The sequence below is a fragment of the Narcine bancroftii genome, chromosome 12, assembly GCF_036971445.1.
Source record: "Narcine bancroftii isolate sNarBan1 chromosome 12, sNarBan1.hap1, whole genome shotgun sequence".
NCBI lineage: Eukaryota > Metazoa > Chordata > Chondrichthyes > Torpediniformes > Narcinidae > Narcine > Narcine bancroftii.
In genome coordinates this window covers 8,784,741-8,804,604 of record NC_091480.1, presented here as the reverse complement: position 1 = coordinate 8,804,604, position 19,864 = coordinate 8,784,741, and the positions used below count along the sequence as shown (strand labels likewise).

Sequence of the window (19,864 nt, the reverse complement as noted above, 5' to 3'; positions counted from 1 at the left end):
CAGAGAAGCGGCCGCTCGGCCCATGCGACCCGAACTAGCTCCCCCTCTGGTTGTTGAGCGACACACCTAACGGCCAACCAGAGGGCAGGCGTCACAAAGGAGCGCAGGCAGTGTCACATGGGCTGCGACCAATCGGCGCGCTGTTCAGGTCGGGGGCGGGGCCAGCACCCGAGGTCGTCGTGGGGGCCTGGCGACTGAAGGAAGGATCTGGAAGCCGCGGAGAGCGGCTCCTTACCGGAAGAATAGCGTGCGGTACATCTGGTGGGCCTCGTAGTAGTCGCCTTTCTCCACACTGGCGCGGAGCTTGCTCTCCACCCGCTGGACTCCGCCCCGGTTCCTGCAGCACTTCGGCAGCTCCACGTCCGCCATGATTGCCTGAGCTCAGCCAAAGGTCAGGGGGCAAGCGGGTGGTGCTCGGCGCGGTGACGTCACGGAATCGCGTCACGCAGACGTTTGGGCCGTCGGGCGCGGATGCTGAAAACCGAAGACAAAGAAACAACCAGTCGGACATATCACGCAGATGCTGACAATCTGAGGCAAAATACAACCAGTTGAGCACATCCCTCAGATGCTGAAATCAGAACATTACAGCATACAGACCCTTCAGCCCTATATCTTCCTACTAAATATAAACTAGACTGTTCGTACCTCATAACTTTCTATTTTTCTTTCATGTGCCTGTCCAAGAGTCTCTTAAATGCCCCCAGAGTTTCAGCCTTCACCACCACCCTTTGCAAAGTATTCCAGGTGCCCACAACTCAGTGAAAAGAAAAAAAACTTGTGCCTGATGTCTCCCCTAAACCTTAATCCCTTCACTTTGTACAGATGTCCTCTGGTGTTTGCTATTCCTACCCTGCTGGCTGTCCGCCCTATCTATGCCCCTCATAATCTAGGATACAGACCTCCATGGTTCAGCGTCAAGCTTCTCGAATGGCTGGATTTGATATACACTCCTGGGGTAGTGCTCAAAAGGGAGCTGAGCATGCATTTGAAAGGAAAACATTTGTAAGATTGTGGTGATGAGATAGTTGAGGAGGAGGTAGATAATCCAAAGATCAAAGAATTGAGGACTCTGGGGAATGGGAACAGGAATTGAGGCCTTGGGCAAAACAACCACAATCATATTGAACAGCAGAACACATCAAGAGGGGTCTACTCCTGATCCTCCTCCTAGCTGGTCTTGTATAAAGCTAGTATGGATTTGATCAGATTGAATAGGCTCCTGTGCTGTTCCATTGTCTCTGGTATTTATAAAAGAACAACAGTAGAAGTGCTACAATCTGCACTGCTCTGAATTGGTTTGGTCCAGATTCTCAGGTAGTACATCTGCTCTGCTTACACAATGCACATATGCAAAAGATGAGTCTGAGAAATTCAGATTTCAGGTGAGAGTTTGAGAAATCTGGATTTCTGGCACTCATATTTTTGGCCATTTACTGGACATCCATGCCGATTGTTGAATCCATTGATTTATTAAAATTAACACTAAAGGGTTGAGAATTAGGGTTGGACACATTTAAATCAAATTATTAAAACCACTGGTTTGTAGTCTGGATTTGTGTTATTCCTGCAGAGGCTAACAGAGCACCCTCCACCTGTGTTCTGAATAGACAGTAGACAGTCAGATCAAGATTTCATAAACAAGAGAACCAAAACCCTGGAGACCTCAGGAGTTTAGAATGCTTTGCTCCTGAGATGCCTCTTTTCCTCACATCAAGACAGGAGAAACCATAAACGCTCCACCTTGTGGTCTTGCCTGGAACCAGAATTTAGAACAATACAGCATAGTACTGGCCTTTCTGCTCTCAATGTTTTCAGTCTCCACCACCTCTGTTAAGGCATCTACAATTCTCTTTAAAAAAAAACTTACCCCTGATATCTCCCCCTAAACTTTCCTCCCTTCACTTTGTACACATCCTCTGATATTTGCTGATCCTGCCCTAGGAAACAGGTGCTGGCTGTCCACCCTAGTTATGCCTCTCATAATCTTGTCTACATCGATTAAGACTCCAAAGTGAAAAGTCCCAGCTGTCAACCTTACCTCATAAGACTGGTTTCCCAATCCAGATAGCATCCTAGTAAATCTCTCCAATTTTCACATCCTTCTTATGAGGTGACCAGAATTGAACACAATACTCATAAGTGTGGTCTTAGCAAAGATTTGTAGAGTTGCAACATGACCTCTCTGCTCCTGAACTCAATCCCATCAATGAATCCCACATCCTGTAGGTTGAAGGATAGTTAAGATGGCCTATGTGGGATGCATGGATTTGAACCCAAAGGCCCCTCTGTTCATCCACACTCTTAAGCAACCGACCTGTACTCAGTTTTCTGGCTAGTCCTTACAAATGCATCACTTCACACTTATCCAGATTGAAATCCAACTGCCACTCTTCTGTCCAACTCTGCATCTTGTCTATATCCTCTTGTAACCTTGGATAGCTCCATCCACAACTCCTCCGACCTTCGTGTCATCACTGTTTTGTGGCAGCATTACAGTGCAAATATTTAATTTTAAATGCAATAAGAGAAAGAGAGGTGGTGTCTGTGGTTCATTGTCCATTTAGAAATCTGATGGCAGAGGAGAAGAAGCTGTCCTTGTGCCGCTGGGTGCTCGTCTTCAGGCTCCTGTACCTCCTTCCTGATGGCTTTAGTGTAAAAAGGTCATTGCCTGGGTGGTGGGGGTCCTGGAGGATAGACGCTGCCTATTGAACTTCAGAAAACTACATTGTCAATAGGATAAACTTGAAAATTTGATTTTATTTTTGCTTGGAGTTATTTATCTGTAATCTACAAAAAAAGTTAAAAGCATCATTTTCTCTTCAGCTTCAAATAGTAAAGTTATTTGTATGAATAAGGGCTCAGGCCTGAAACATCCTCCTATGAATGCTGTCAGACCTGCTGAGTTCCTCAAAGCATCTTCAGACTTTCATTTCATTTAGGAAACAAATTGCCTGCAAACACAAAATTGTAAAGTACAATCAGTGGAGAACAGCTAAAGGCCACCACTGGAAATATAATGAGGGAAGTCTGTACACAAGAAATTCATCTGTCGTTAAGTTAATTGGCCACATTCATTTCATAATTGCTCTTTGGGGCCACATAATTTTTAATTAAAGCATGTGAATAGGAACATTTACTTTTCAAATAGACCAGAATGGAGATCAACTTCAAACCTCTCAATAGCGCAACGTCTTTACAGCACCAGTGATTGGGACCAGACTCATGCTGTTTGTTCGTTCTCACCATGTCTGCATGGGCTTTCTCCAGGGGCTCCAATTTCCTCCCTCCATTCAAAACGTACTGAGGGTGTAGGTTAACGGGGTGTAAATTGGGCAGCACAGACTTGTAGTCCGAAATAGCCTGCTACATGCTGTATGTCTAAAATTAAATGTAAAAAATTTAAATGATCTTCCCAGCATAGTGTTAAGTTTCATAACTAGAGGTCAGAACAGATAAAGATGAAAGTATCTCCAGATATAATGGTAGCTGGCTAGAGTTGAGATTCCATACTCCAAGTCTGGACATTGGTCTCAACATTTAAGGTTCAGCTTTGACCACACAGGCCAAGTGCAGGCATGATCAATATAAATAAGCATTAAAAAAATGGGCTTCTTGAAAGATGGCCAATAACTACTTAATAAAATGGACATTAATTATGTATCACACATGCTGACATTAGTTACAAGAGAAATTATTAACTATTTAAAGTTATTAATACTTGCAAGAAGTAACTTTTAAATTTGTTTCCTTTTATTTATAAAACTGAAATATGACCAGGCAACAATATAGATTTTCATTTATAAAACTTTCAAACTTAGTTAAACTTCATCACTAATCTCTGAGACTCATCATGACCAAAGGTGATTCCATCACTGTATTAGTATTTTCTTTCCTTCTTCCAGCAGGAACTGTTTAATGGAGCAGATATCACAGTAGTCCAAAAGTTGGCAGGGCACAACAATTTACTGAGTCCAGTCACAACCAGTTTCACAAAATGGAGATGCCAGACCCAGAAATAAACCATTATAGCCAGTTCAACAATAATAATTTATATTAACTCTGGTACAAATACATTTTCTTCAGAGAAGTTATCTCAGTGTCCGATTGTATCCAAATGCTCCTTGAATATTTGGGCTCAAGCCAATTTTCTTCAACTGCACAGTGAGGGACAGATGTTCCTTATTCAGCATCAGGGAATGTGAGGCTCTTCCTGTTCTCAAGATGCCAAATTGTTCCTTCCAAGATGCTGACCATCAAAATGCTGTTCTATTCAGGAACTTGTGATGCACATCTGAAGAAAAGAATGTGCATCATCTTCTGACTTGTCCTTTCATTGCAAGGTCTTGATTTCTTCAAGATAGGAGACCAGGAACGTGCTGTATTCCAGAAAAAAAACCTCCCAATGCTTCAGTCACACAGCAATAGTCAGTCATTTGGAAACACACTGCACAAAGGTGTACTGTATCACCTCTCACGTGTACATCCATCTACTTTCTCTCAAGGAGGAACATCTTGTACACCAATGGTCAGCAAAGGCTCAGAGATTGAAATAACTAGTGTTCCACTCTCTTCTCACCTTATACTGGAACTGCATGACTTGCTGCTCAAGCCTCCCAATCACAGATCCAATTTTACTGGTAGCAATGGAATTCAAATCAAACAGCATTCAAAACCATCCCACCAGCAGGAATGCTTGCAACCAACAGTCAAAAAGATATTTGGATGTGATTATGTATTCTTGCTCAAATTTTATGCATAGGCAAAAAGGGATAGGGTTTGTTTCACGAGGTAACTAGACAAAGATATGTTATATCACGTTAAAATGGACTTATAGCATTGCATACATTTGATCACAACACAATGCAATAAAGCATAAACTATAGTCAAACCTTTAATCTTAAAATTATCAGGTCCCAATGAAGCTCTAAAGAAATGAAAATAAGTGTGCATCTCAAGGAAGAAAATTTCAGTCAAAACTGGGTTTGGAAACATTGGAATGTACAAGCCTCAAAATAACTGCTGTCTATTTGCCTGGTCTATGTACAAAACATAATTAGTCCAAAACTATTATTAAAATTGTGCTCCCTTGATTGGTTCCCCTAGTGAGAACTGACCTACAAAACAAGGTGCCAGGTAGAACATCCAATTTTGCTTGCACCAGCAAGTGCAGCAGGCAACCTTGTTGCAGGAGAGGGGCCAGCCCAGTAAAAGCAACCAGGGTTTCTAACCTTTACCTCCAGCTCAAATCTCTTGGAATGCTGGGACACTACGACTTTCATTCTGGCTGATTTTACAGAACAGAAAGCTTCACATCTGTGCCGACTTTCTTATCCAAGGTATTCAATTCATCTAATTCTTTTTCCCCCCCTTACATTGTATTTCTTTTCAATCACTAATTCCACCTTGTAAGTTATTACAGAATCAGATTCTTCAATCACTGCAGACTGTAATGATAAACACGCTGATTTAAGCTCATCTCTGGTTCTGATCCATCCGTATCCTTTTGTTACTGTTCCACCACTCGAAACAGTTCCTCTTTATCAAGCATCTCACTTCTGAGAACCCCTATTAAATCTCTCCCGTCTCACCTCAATAAAAATCCCAATATCTCCAAACACTCGACACAAATAATGGCCATTTCACACCGTGGCAGGGGACAGCCACAATCCGTGCAATCACTCAATATGCAGTGCCTCAAGAGGGGGTGAAGCTTTATTTTTAAACATTAGATAATTCTGTAACAAATTTGCAGCCACAACTTTGAAACAGTTGGGTTCTAACTGCAGTGCAGTTGCTTGTGCTACCCACTTCCCATGTGTAGTACTTTAAGTAGATAAATAATAAACTACACCTAATAGATACTTTGGTCATTATAAAGGAGCACCGTACTATTTTAAGGCACATCAACTCACAATGTGGAAATAATTCCAATTTGAAGAGGAGCAGATGGTACCTGAACTATTTACTTATACTGCCTGAGCTACTTTTCCATTCAGACCATGCCCAAGGGCTACAAAACAATGTCCAACCTCAATCAGCCTTACTCTATGCTCTTTATCAAATGGAGTGCCATCCTACGCAATCATTTTGAAAAGAACATTATAAATAGAATGTACAACCTATAACCACTCTCAAATCTTCTGCACTAGATCAGATCTTCACTTCAATTCAACTGCCATAACTAATTCCCATGGCACTAAAATCTATTTTAGCATTCAATATTCATCGACTTAACATGTGCAACTCTCAGGTAGGGAATTCCACAATCCTCAGAGGGATCTTAAAAGGGCAACTGTTTATTGTGAAACTTTACCTCCTTGCTACAAGTTTCCCCCGCTTTTGGCCCAACATGTCCAACTGTTCCATGTTTTGAAACCTTATATAGTCTATGATGGCTAAGATAATACAACAAAGCAACCTGCAGCAAAGAACATACAGCCCACTGTATCCGTGTGGCTTTTTCCTTGTTCTTTTCCTCCATCCCTGAAAAATATTCTCAAGCTTTCATCTAAAATCCATTTTTCTTCCATCTCCCTCTCAGACACTCTATTCCAGATGATAACTGACTATTAATGGTCAGTTTATCCTTAAACTAGACCCCCATTTAGATAGTGCAGCACCTTAAAAGCTTGTCAATATGATAAATTTCCAATAGTTATGTATAAATTTTACACAAAAGTAAGTTTACTCTTTATTATGCATCTCAAGTACATGCAGCCTCTCAAAAAAAATTAAATTCTTTATTTAAACATCTGAATAGTCAGTTTGGCGACAGCTAAGGAAATAAAAACACTTCGAGACAAAGTGAAAAAATTTACAAAAATACATTGCACAAAGTCCTGTGTTTGCTCTTAAAAATAAATATAATTATTCACAAAGTTCCTTAACCCAAATCCCTAATTCTGCTTTATAGGCAGGAAAATGACCATTTTCATATAGTTTACAAAGAGTGCATTTCATATTCCTAGTCTTTCTATGTAGGCCACAGGTTTCATGCCAATAGTTAAATATATGATTATATTGGTTAACAAGTTTATACCTTTCAACTTTTTACAAAGACAAGGACTTTTGTGCAATATACAAATAAGCATTATCCAATATCTAATAAAAATGCTCTGTACATCAATTTCCTATCCCCTCTTTCTAAATAGAAAAGCATTCCTTACTCCCGTTGTGACACAATCACCAGACATTCACCAAAAATAAAATGGAGACAAAAATGCTCTAAAATAGATGACAAAGCCACAAACAGTTCTGCTGTCAGTTTTTGGAAAGCATCTGATAGTAGGCGATTCAACAATATGCATTATTCATGCCACAGTTCCTTAGAACTAATTCCAGTGTCCAGAATGAGCCCCAACTTTTCCAGTATATACATTTTTTTTTTACAATATTAGTACAATCTACATTTCAGTGATTTGCAGGACTGCCATGCACTCTGAACCGATAGAGACAGGTATACTCCGGATGTCCCCAGTTGGAGAATATTCGGAGTTCAATTATTTGGTATTTCTTCAAGCTTTTCTCCTGGTGCAGAGACAAGGAAGAAAACAGGAACAGTTACATCATCTGAGACCAGTGCTGAGTCATGAACTGATTTTTACAATGCCTTAATATGCTAAATTTCCCCAAGGCACTTCATAACTTATTGGACAAAACCCAACATCTAGTGATACAAAACGTTGGTCACAGAAGTTGAGGAAGAGACAGACATTTTGGGGATGGAATTCCAGAACTTCAAATTTATCGTCAGAGTACATATATGACATTACATACCACCCTGAGTTTTTTTTTGCCCTGTGGGCCAGGCAGAATCTCTACTTATTGGTAACTAGTCAATGGTATATTTCAATTTCTTAACTAATGCATCATAGACATTCAAATATCTGATTATGTCTCCTGATTGACTGAGTGCAGGCAGACAATAAACTATGATTAGCAGTCAATGCAGGGTCGCAGGTGGGGGGGTCTTGAAAAGTTACAATATATTTGGCAAAGTTTCCACACACCAGGCTATTGGGTTAAAACTTGATCTGAGAAATACAAAAGTGAAGTGAAAACCCACTTGAACCTTTGAAAATGAAAGTTAAAAATCATAACACTCAGTTAATGAAAGGTGAAAATTGAAACCAAGTTACCCTGACAAGGAAACTTTGTATTACATCTCCATCCTGGTTATATGTGTATTTTCCAAAAATTGTGCCTTCCTCTTGATACTCATCCTCAAGACCCTGCCAAGAGAACAGACCATCAGAGGACTTTGAACTTTCATGAAGAACAAAGCTATTTGGTAGTCAAAAAATGTCTTTGTTCTTTGAGAAATGGAGATTATTTAATGTACCCCCGCCCCCCAAATCCCTCCAAGTGGATCTGAGGCTGTCAAACAAAATGCCAAACACAAGACACATGAGATCCACCAAGACTTGGACATCTCTCCAATTACTAATCCATTTGTCCGCACCATGAACCCTTTGGACTCTAGCCATTTTTAACCTTTCATAATCTATACTCCTGATTGGGTCATGTGTAAACCTCCACAGAACAATCACCAGTATGAACCAGCTGGTGGATGGATATAAAACTAGTCCCAGAAAACACGGACACGGTGTATTATGCACAGCGAAACGCTGGAGGACCTCAGCTGCTCTCTTCAGCATCTATAGGAGACAAAGATATATTGTCCCCTGTCGACAGTGAAAGACCATCTGAGTTCCTCCAGCATTTTGGTGTGTTCTTACAACAATCACAATCTCTGGAGACTTTTGTGTTTCATTCACTGAGTATATGTGCTTGCTGGATGTGCCAGCAAACCGGATCACAGAGTCCAAAGGATTAAAACATCACATTGCTTGCACCACTGCAAATTAATACTTATCTGTCTTTTTATATTTATTATCTATTTTTCGGTCTCATAGCATATTGTGGTCATTTATACTTTTGTAGTTGGTGTACCTCACATACCTGTGTGCCTGCAGCAAGTAAGAATGTAGTTACATTGTACTTTCATATAATGGTGGGTCAGCCTTCACTGTTTTGAGACACAGGCCACACTGACGAGGCAATACCTTCCCTCCACTGAAGGTTCACTCTTAAAACTTACATAAACACTGAAATCCTTGGGTGCACTGCTAATGTTGCCCGCTGGTGAAAGAGACTTTGGTACATGCTCCAGAGTGAAAGCAGAAGGATAGATCTCCACAGAAAGACGAATAACTAGATAACCCTGTGATCCCTTGAATGCCCAGCAGTTTCCAGGATGAACATCTGGCTGTAAAACAACAATCAAAAACACTGCAATCTTTCAGAATTAGAAAACATGGGCTCACAATTTATAATACAATAATATTTTTCAAACTACCTCAGCTTTTAATGTGCTTCTTACACACCACCCAGTTTCTCAACTGCATGCAAAAAATAATTTCTTGAAAATAGAGAAGCAACAAAATGTTGGAGGATTTTAGTGGGAAAGAGCAGCATTCATGAAAGGCATCATTTCAGAAGAGGAGATTCATTACTTGAAATTGGAGAACTTTTGTCTATGCCATTAGGTTTTTGCCTGCCCAGATGGAATACAAGGTGTTGTTACTCCACCAGCAATGTCATCTTCTCTATTTATATTCTAGAACTGGCATCCTCATCACCCACTCCAAACTCCAACATCCTCCTCTCTCTGTCCCTTTGGTATCTGCCAATCCTCTGCCTGTCTTCCTTAACTGCTCTCTTAGTTCACCACTGTTCCCTGTCCAACCCCACTAACCCCATCCTCATACTAGATTTGATGTGCTGTGTGTGAGGTGTGTGTGTGTGAGATTTGATGTAGGGTTCCAACCCAAAAAGTTAATATCTTTTTTCTCGCATCGATGATACTTGACCTGAGTTTCTTAAATCTAGAAAAAGAGCAGATCATTTTCCAATCAATTTACCTGAATTACCACTCGAGGAGACTGAGATAAATACCAAAGTGGAACTCCAAAAAGACTCATCACTGCAGTTGCAGTCTCATGTGTTTCAGAACAACGAGTACTCAAGATGCTGCCACCTGAAACAAAGACAAAAAGTTATTGGGGAATACTATAATAGAAACAATTAGAAAGTTTACCAGTATCAAATATCAGGAGGAAATCAAGGGAACACAACCTAGACTTCATTGTGAGGGCTCAGTAGTGGAGAGGGTCAACATCTCTGAGGATCTGTCCTGAAGCCTCCACATTGATGCAATCACAAAGAAGGCTCGCCAGCAGGCTATACTTTGTCTGAGGAGAGTTGGTATGTCACCGAAGACTCTCGTAAACATCTACAGATATAATATGGAGAGCATTCTGGCTGGTTGCATCAGTCTGGTAGGGAGGTGCTCCAGAGGGTTGTTAACTTGGCCTGCAACATCAAAGGCACCAGGCTTCACTCCATCGGCGACATATGCATGAGGCGGTGTCTTAAAAAAAAGTAGCCTCTCTCCTCAAAGACCTCCAGCACCCCAGCCAGGCCCTCTTCACTCTGTTACCATCGGGAAAAAGGTACAGGAGCCTAAAGATGAGCTCTCAACGGCACAGGGACAGCTTCTTCCTCGCTGCCGTCAGATTCCTGAATAATCAATGAACTAAAGACACTGACTTACTTTTTGTGCACTACTATTTTTATAGTAATGTCATAAGATGGTGATAATATGAATGTCTGCTCTGTGATGCTGATGCAAACACTGAATTTCATGACTTGTTCATGACAATAAATTCTGATCTGAATTATAATAGTCACCACTTACTCCAGTACAAGTACTACAAGGATAAGATGAGAAATTTCTTCAAGATGTATTCCAGAAGTATTTAACCTCAATCAGAGGTGGCCAAACTACGGCCCCGGGGCCAAATGTGGCCCATTGCCCATTTTTAAGTGGTCCGTTAGAACTTAGTCTCTAACAATAAATTGCATTGTATGTACATTGCACTTCTTAGTTTCAACACTAGATGTCGCTGCCATTTTGAACAACTACTAGACTGAACATTGCAACGTTTCTCATTAATGAAAACATTTAACCTCAGTTCATAAATGTTTACCTCAGTTGATTATACATGGCGGAACTGAAAAGACAAAAAATAGCAAGGGAGTGGCGAAAATTTCAGACACAGTGGGAAAATTAATAAAAGGGGAAGAGTGTTTGTTTGATTTACAAAGAGTCTGAACTTTAAGAGCCTATTTACAGATTTACACTTTGCATCATAACCATTAAGGTGGGCCCTTGGGACCATGAACTGTATTCAGAGTTGTGGAGGAATCTTGGAAATGGCCTTATCCCTTTCTTGATCTTTTTTCTTGTTTTTATTTTGCACTGCTTTGTGAATGTTTTAAAGACTTTTATTGCATTCATTTAAATTTATGAGCAGCAGATACAGAAATTCCTACTGTAATATGTGACCACATCAATAAACTACTGTGATAGCAACAGTTAAGTAGTATCGAACAGTTATTTTGATAGAAAATGAATTTGATGGCACAGGGGTTTTCTAGTCTAAAAACACCATTTTTCTTGCAGTGTAGCTGGTTGAAAACTGCTAGCCTTATATTTTTCTGTATGAACCAAAAATGTTTGGCCACCCCTGACCAAGATGCTTTGTACGCTCAATCACTGAGTATATTCAAGACCAAAATGGAACAATTTTAAGACTCATGGGATCAGGAAATTTGACAAAAAAAGAGGACAGAGGGCAGTTTAGGTCATAAGGAACAGGCTTTCAGATGTCTGAGTATAAAGACCAAAAATAAGTAAAACAAAACAAACAGGCAAGCAAGGAACAATGAACAAAGACATTGGGGAAACATATTGTAATTATCTATCAAACATAGTGACAATGTTGAGAGATAATTCATCACTGCAGCATTGGGAGTTATCTTTTGTGGTTGTGGTTATTTAGCTGCTTTAAGAGCAGTCCAAGGATCTTTATGGCCAATTTATATTCTTTAAATGCGCAGTCTTTTTCCAGATGCATGACTCACAGATGCCAGTTATAGCTGATTGTCACTTATCAAACAATCTCTGATGTTTAGAGTGCTCGATAGCTGACGCAGATCCCACTACCACAGATATGATCCATTACTGGTTCGGTCACCTTCAAACATACTAGCCACCCAAGTGGAAATTGCAGATATTTGTGCTATGCAGAACAGTCTCAAGTAAAAATAACATCCTAAAAAGTTCTGTAAAGTTGCAGATGAATAATTTTGTAGTTATTTCTGTTTCCTATGTAATTTATTTATTCAGGATCTCCCTCCACTATAGTTTCTGGTTAAAAATACTAAATGGCATGCAAAAGAAAGTTTTCCTGTATCTTGGTATTTGTGACAAATAAATCTAAACCAACATAAAATAATCTTCAATTGGTGCTTGTGTTACATCAGATACAGAGGTAACTGACGGCTATAAGTACCATAGGAAGTACCTGTTCTATACATAATTTATCACAGCTGTGTGGCTATTTATGGCCTGTACTTCTCCTAAATAGATTAGGAAATACAAAACCTAATTTTCTACATAATTGATGATAAACCATTTACTTTTAAAGTATACTTTGTTCCAGATATGAAAGGAATCCAAATGAAAATGTATTACTTCCTTCCATCAAAGAGTCATCTTTGTGGAAAAGATTCCATGCAGAACATAAAAGCAATAAAAAGCAAATAAATCTTTTTCTGTTTTAAACTCTTAACTCTTGCATGAGAACACAAGAAACAGGAGCAAGAGATGACCATCCAAGCATGCTCCATGAGATCATGGCTGATCTGACTGTGGACTCAGCTTCACTTACCCACCTGTTCCCCATAACCCTTAATTACCTTTTACCTTAAAAATCTGTTTTAAATGCATTCAGTGAAGCAGCCTCCGTTGCTTCCTTTGGCAGAGAACTCCACAGATATATTCCTCTTTGGGAGAAACTATTCCTTCTCATCTATCTTCAATCTACTTCCCTGAATCTTGAGGCAATACCCCCTAGTTCCAGTATCAACTCTTGTACAACCCCTGTATGTCAATCACAATGTGTGGATTTCATTGAAAGGAAGAAATTGACAAGGCTCAACAAAAAGTAAATTCAAACAGAAATGCTTCATTTTCAAAGTTTAAGTTTGTAAGAAATGTAAGAGGCGCCTCGGCAATTTCTGCTGGTGGCGAATCTGTCTGCCTTGCAGCAGGCAAAAGGGAATTTCATGTAATATGACACTAAATTGAATCTTGATATTTCAACTGAGATTTTGTTTTGTGCATGTGTCATTTCTTGTAAGCTCTAAGATGCTTGCTGGAAGTTCTACTTTTTAATTCCAAGCTTGCAATCTTTGAACTGTTCAGCCAGATTACTATTACAGGATCCCATCATTCCCCAGAATTGATGTCTTGCAACCAAAGTCAAGAAAGGGAGATTTTACTTCAGATCAACTACAAGCTGTCATTGTCGCTCATAGCAAAATCCAGATACGGACTCAACTAAATCTACACAATTCCATATGTTGTGCCAAAAATAAAATGGTCACTTACCTCCAGATTCCAAAGCAAAATCCACCATTCCAGTTCTATCTTCACTGTACAGTTTTAAAGCATTTCCCACTATAATATGTACTTGCTGCAAAGCAAATAAAAGAGGAAAAGAAAATTGTAACTTGCATGCTGGAACAACTAGCAAATTTTATTGATTTTAACATACTTTACCTCAAAAAATCGGATGAAGTTAATTTCAGAAACAAACCACCTCAAGTCCCTTAAAAAGTCACATGCAGATGAAATAAACTAATGCAGATTGTTCAACAACTTTTCCAGCAGAAACACTTCCCAACAATGTCTTCCTCAAATGACACATTGACCAACAAAAGTAACGGACTGAGCGTATTTACAACATGGAAAGTTTTGTTAGCAGTCCACATAGAAAATGCTCACTGTGAACATCTTAAATACAAACTCCACGTTCAATATAAAACCCCTCGAGGCAGCTACATTAAATATTAAGGATGTAGGTTTGGGGAAAAAAAGACTTCATTGCACATAAATTGAATACAAAGCTCCAACGGCAGATAAATTTCTCCAAGTGCTTTTAATGCAGAAAATACCAAGATAAAAAACAAGAGCAGTGAACAAAATGTGACAACATTAGAAACACTGATCTGAACGGCCATCTTAAAAGGGTGAAGATGAAAGGGAATTTTACTGGTGAAGCTCCATTGGTGAACAATTAAAATTAGGGATGCAAGCATATGAAGTCCAGAAAATTGTAGGCCTGGGGCTGATGCAAAGGCAGTAAGGAGGAGAGGCCATGAATTTATAAAATGATATTCAGAGATGTTAGAAAGAAATTCTACTGACAGGGTAACAGCGGCTGAAGGACTAGTGAAAGTTTTTTTTTCAGATTGCTAGGCATTTTTGAAGTATAGCTTCTATTGCAATGGAATGAACATCATAACTTATAGAACAAACTTTGACAAACCACAATGTGCAAATCACATTATTCAATGGAAGCAGAAAGTATGTTCAGATTCATGTTGCTGGGAGTAGGGGCAAGGAAACCGTAGGATTTGAAAGTGAGGAGCTTGAAGCAAATTTGTTCGCTCACAGAGCGACTGGAACTTAGGAGGCAATGGGGTTCCACATTAGTACAGAGGAAATAGTTGGGTTATTTTGTTGATGCAGGAGGCCTACAAAGAGAACACTGGGGAAAATTCAGATGTGAAACTAAGGAATGGAATTTGACTGCAGAGGTGGAAAGAACAGTCTTGTGTAGAGAAGTTTAGTTGAAGGAAGACTGTCAGCCATTGTACAAAGTCTTCTCATATTAATGTCCCAGACATTAACAGCATCACATTTTTAATAGGTCCTCTACTTTTCTGAGAGCAGATAAGCAAAAAAGTTATATGTGGATCAGGACTGTCTTGGCCCTCAATGTAGAGTGGATTCTGTCATGGTTATTTCTTAAGAAGAACTTGTTTAGAGCATGTTAGTTCACAGTTTTGCAAAAATCAAATGGGAGTAGGATCAAACCCTGAATTGCAGTTTGCAAATTCCTATTACCTATATACCTTAATTCCTATTACCTATACTAATTCCTATTACCTATATACCTTAATTCCTATTACCTATACTAATTCCTATTACCTATATACCTTAATTCCTATTACCTATACTAATTCCTATTACCTATATACCTTAATTCCTATTACCTATACTAATTCCTATTACCTATATACCTTAATTCCTATTACCTATACTAATTCCTATTACCTATATACCTTAATTCCTATTACCTATACTAATTCCTATTACCTATATACCTTAATTCCTATTACCTATACTAATTCCTATTACCTATATACCTTAATTCCTATTACCTATACTAATTCCTATTACCTATATACCTTAATTCCTATTACCTATACTAATTCCTATTACCTATATACCTTAATTCCTATTACCTATACTAATTCCTATTACCTATATACCTTAATTCCTATTACCTATACTAATTCCTATTACCTATACTAATTCCTATTACCTATATACCTTAATTCCTATTACCTATATAGAATAAAGAAACGACAAATCCAACTCACCTCCTCTGAAAGTCCACCTATCCCAGCATTATTCATTGCACATGCAGCCATCTGTGCATCTGGCAGCTTTTTAGTTTCTATCCAATGTTGAGTAAGATTTTTGAGGATTTTCATTTCCAAATCTTTTACAAGGATCTGGAGTTCAGTTTGGCTAGCAAACTGTGACGATAGCCATTCCCTGAAGGACTCAGGTGAAGTTTGTGTGCTCCCAAAAACTAGCAAATTGACCAATTCTTTGACCTGATTGTCTACCTGAAAATAAAAACAATTTTAGACTTTACTGGATGCTTATGCCGTTCTTCTTTTTCTTCTTTGGCTTGGCTTCGCGGACGAAGATTTACGGAGGGGGTAAATGTCCACGTCAGCTGCAGGCTCGTTTGTGGCTGACAAGTCCGATGCGGGACAGGCAGACACGGTTGCAGCCGTTACAAATACAGTAAAACCCCTGGTATCTGGCGTCTATGAGGATTGGTAGATATCGGATAAGTGAAATTTTTGGTTGCTTGAGATTGCATATTGTGTGACTGGCGAACCCACAGTGAGGTGTGCCAATTTTACCTAATTACTTTCCACAATTTTTTATGCCGGTTACTTGAGTTCCAGATAACAGACATTTTACTGTACTTTTATCGATGACTGAGCAGCAGTTTGAAGGCAAATAGGAGCAACACATTATTTTGCAACAAAACATTATCTCACATTTCCTTGAATGCCATCTATCTTTGCACAGGATGCTTTTAGCTCTTGCACATTTGACAGTTCTGACTTGATGGTGGTCAACTCAATGTCTAATCTTTTCAGTTCAGATTCAAGGTGCTGGTATTTTCCCTCGTTCTCGTGGCTTGAAAAAGGAAAGAAAGAAAACTGGATATCGTATAAAACAAGAAATAACTACACATTTGTCACAAGAGGTTCATTGCTCCATACCTTCCAATGCTGCCCTTAGCTGATTCCACCTCTTTGTAAATTTCCTGTAGATTTAAACAAAATGTAAATAATTACTTCTGAAAAGATAAGGTTTTCAGTCCTACAAAGTGGTCCATCACATGGTGAAATTATTACCAATTCCAGTTCACATTTCAAATCCAATTTATCTAAAAACATTGTATAATATTCAAAAAGCAAGGTTAAGGCATTTGATGCAGATTAGCCAGAAACTTTCAAAGTTCATTCCTACTGGAGCAGCAAAGTTTAAAATAATGCAAGGATTATAAGATTTAAGACTTAAAAAAACAAGCCAGAGGCAAATACTGTATTTTTTTTTTTAAAAACTTGTGCAACAAAAAGTTGAAAGAATTAGAAAAGGAAATAGGATCAACATTTGAAAGAGAACATTTGACAAAAAGGGAAAGAATGAGATTAACAGGACAGCTTTCAAGCATCCACAACAAGAATGGCCTTCTTCTGCAGTACATATAAAATTGTATTCTATCCACCCCTAACATAACATAAAATCGTATTCTATCCACCCCTAACATAACATAAAATCGTATTCTATCCACCCCTAACATGGCATAAAATCGTATTCTATCCACCCCTAACATGGCATAAAATCGTATTCTATCCACCCCTAACTATTGTTAATGTTCAATGAAATAATTTTTGTTTTTTTTTTCCAAACACCACTGAGCTAAACAGTCTTGATGAAGGGTTCTGGCACAGAATGTTGACCATTCTTTTTCTCCTGTGATCATGCCTGTGGCACTGTGTTTCTTCAGCGGAATATTTCTTTGCTCTGGTCTCTCATATTTCACTAATTTTTAAACTGCTAAACTCATTAATGTATTCTATGGATGTGCTTGGATATTCTGATTTCCAAACTTTTCAGCTACTTTATACATCTTGTTTCCAGCTCACTTGTCAAATTAATGAAGTACAATTGCTGACCTAATCTGGATTTTGCAAGCCATGTGGGAATGTTTTTGGAAAATGGTTGATCAGGATATTGTGCAGAAAATTTGGTTTTACTATAGACTACAGATGCTGAAATCTGCCAAAGGACCTCAGTGGGTCAAGTGGCATGTGGGGAGGGCAAAGGAATTTCAATGTTCTTAGTCCTTGATGAAGTATTTTTGATGCAATATGTCAATTTCTCCCCTCCCCCCCCTCCTCACTACTATTGCTTGAACAGCTGAGCTCCTCCAGATTTTTTTTGATGATTACAGAATGGAACGTAACCGCCAACCTACTGCACCATTCTGAATAAGGGCTGTTCTCTTAATTATCCAATGAAATCTAAATGAGTTATTTAAATTTCTCTCTCGGCAGATGGTGAACCAGATTCACAAGCACTCTATCTGGTGGATTAATGAACCTCCATGTGAACAATGCTTCAATGGGACTGAAAGCCTACAATTAGTGTGTAAATAAGTTGTTACTAGATACATCGGGTTATGTAAAAATTAAACCACTAGAGCACAAAGAATAATTATTCGTATTCAATGTGGTGGGATGATGTCACAAAATTTATAAAGCACTTTCAAAACAGGTTTCATGCTGTTGATCAGATTTAGTTGAAATAATACGGGGTACAGAGTTTACAAAGAAAACGATACTATGCAATTAAATGCCTTTAAATTAATAAAACCTATTTCCAACTCATGAAGAAAAACCAGAAAAACTAGTGTCAAATTTAACAACCAAATTGCATTCTATACACACAAAAAAAAGAGCCATTTTCATGAAATTGGAGGGTCAGATTTGGAGATAAGCTTATTTTGAAAGATTAAACATTACAATGGAAAAAAATGTCCATGCAAATTATTTAAAGTTGTTTCTTGCAGCAAAACACCATTAGTTTCATTCAAATTCAGTGCAATCCATTAATCAAATGTACAATTAACCATAATCTTCACACCTGCTGTTCTGTTTAGATAAGAAATTTGCACATTAAAAGCAACCAGCCCATGCAAGGTCACTAAAAACATGCATAATTTTCTAGTGGTCATTGAAGAATGCTTCCCCACACCCAATCCTTAGCATGCATTTTAATATGTACTCATGAGTTGACAGAAGTGTTTTATTCCAAGCAGCCAAAAGAATATTCATATTATTTCTGAATTGTAAATAGCATCTTTTTAATGCTATTTACAATTTAGAAATGAGGCGATATGGATCACTTTAATATCCATAGAGTTCAGAGTAAATTATCCAGTCATCATAAGTTATTCTCCCAATTTCTCAGTGAGAGTTGTGTTTTTTAAAATTATAAACACATTTCCAATTGACTGGTGACGAGTGAATATGGAGCAAAAAAAAACTGCTGAAAGGTGACAAAAGAAAGTGATAAACGTAAACTGGTGGGTGGTGCATATGAATTTAATAAGACATTTGTCAAGATTTATGGTAGGGTCATTCAGAAAGTAAGGAGGCTTGGGATCCAAGGAATCTTGGCTGCTTGGATTCAGAATTGGCTTGCCTGCAGAAAGTAGTAGTAGGTGGAATGTATTCTGCCTGGAAGTTAGTGACTAGTGGTGTTCCACAGGGATCTGTTCTCGGACCCTTCCTCTTTGTCATTTTTATAAATGACTTGAAGTGGAGGGGTGGGAAAGTTAAGTTTGCAGATGATACAAAAGTTGGAGGTGTTGTGGTTAGAGTAGAAGGTTTTCATAGGTTAGGTGGCTGTGTTTGAGACAAGTAGCCAAGAAGGACACGATGCAGTGCAACGTAGGTTACAATAGGATATGGACAGGATGCAGTTAGGCAGAGAACTGACAGATGGAGTTCAATCTGGATTAGTGTGAAGTGGCTTCCTTTGGAAGGTCAGATGGAAAGGTGGAGCATGGGATTTACGGCGGGTTCTTAACAACGTGGAGAAACAGAGAGATTTTGGGGTCCAGGTTGATAAATCCCTCAAGGCTGCCACATATGTTGATAGGGTGGTTAAGATAAAATATGGCATGTTTGTGTTAGCCTTCATATGTCAGGATATTAGTTCAAGAAATGTGAGGTAATGTTGCAGCTCTATAAAACTCTAGCTAGACCACACTTGAAGGATGTAGATGCTTTGAAGAGGGTGCAAAAGAAATTTGGCAAGATGTGGCTAGGATTGGAAAGCATGTTACGTGAAGCAAGGTTGAAAGAGCTAGGCCTTTCTCTTTACTGACAAAGGATGAGAGGTGACTTAATAGAGGTACATAAGATTGAGGGATTAGATAGGTGGACAGCCTTTTTCCTGGGGTGACAATGGAAAATATAATACAAGAGGTCATCTGTTTAAGGTGAGAGGAAGAACATTTAAGGGAGGTGTTTTTTAAAAAAATATACACAGAGTGGTGGGTGC

At 38.8% G+C, this 19,864-nt stretch overlaps 2 protein-coding genes across 8 annotated transcripts in view; both read right to left on the bottom strand.

Annotated features, from left to right (window-relative positions):
• The window catches only part of get4 (guided entry of tail-anchored proteins factor 4), a 30,748-nt gene extending 30,273 nt beyond the window's left edge, over nt 1-475 (bottom strand). The window contains exon 1 of the mRNA XM_069905912.1: nt 236-475. Coding sequence (XP_069762013.1) covers nt 236-369 — 134 coding nt within the window. The 5' untranslated portion in view covers nt 370-475. The remainder of the gene's footprint in view (nt 1-235) is intronic.
• A 3,256-nt stretch (nt 476-3,731) lies between these two features.
• Nucleotides 3,732-19,864, bottom strand: part of sun1b (Sad1 and UNC84 domain containing 1b) — a 69,279-nt gene continuing 53,146 nt past the window's right edge. For all 7 annotated transcript variants that reach the window (XM_069906170.1, XM_069906171.1, XM_069906169.1 and 4 more), the window contains 8 exons: nt 16,510-16,553; nt 16,282-16,423; nt 15,583-15,834; nt 13,523-13,607; nt 9,927-10,042; nt 9,104-9,271; nt 8,142-8,234; nt 3,732-7,530 (listed from right to left, as the gene is read on the bottom strand). In XM_069906170.1, coding sequence (XP_069762271.1) covers nt 7,414-7,530; nt 8,142-8,234; nt 9,104-9,271; nt 9,927-10,042; nt 13,523-13,607; nt 15,583-15,834; nt 16,282-16,423; nt 16,510-16,553 — 1,017 coding nt within the window. In that variant the 3' untranslated portion in view covers nt 3,732-7,413. The remainder of the gene's footprint in view (nt 7,531-8,141; nt 8,235-9,103; nt 9,272-9,926; nt 10,043-13,522; nt 13,608-15,582; nt 15,835-16,281; nt 16,424-16,509; nt 16,554-19,864) is intronic.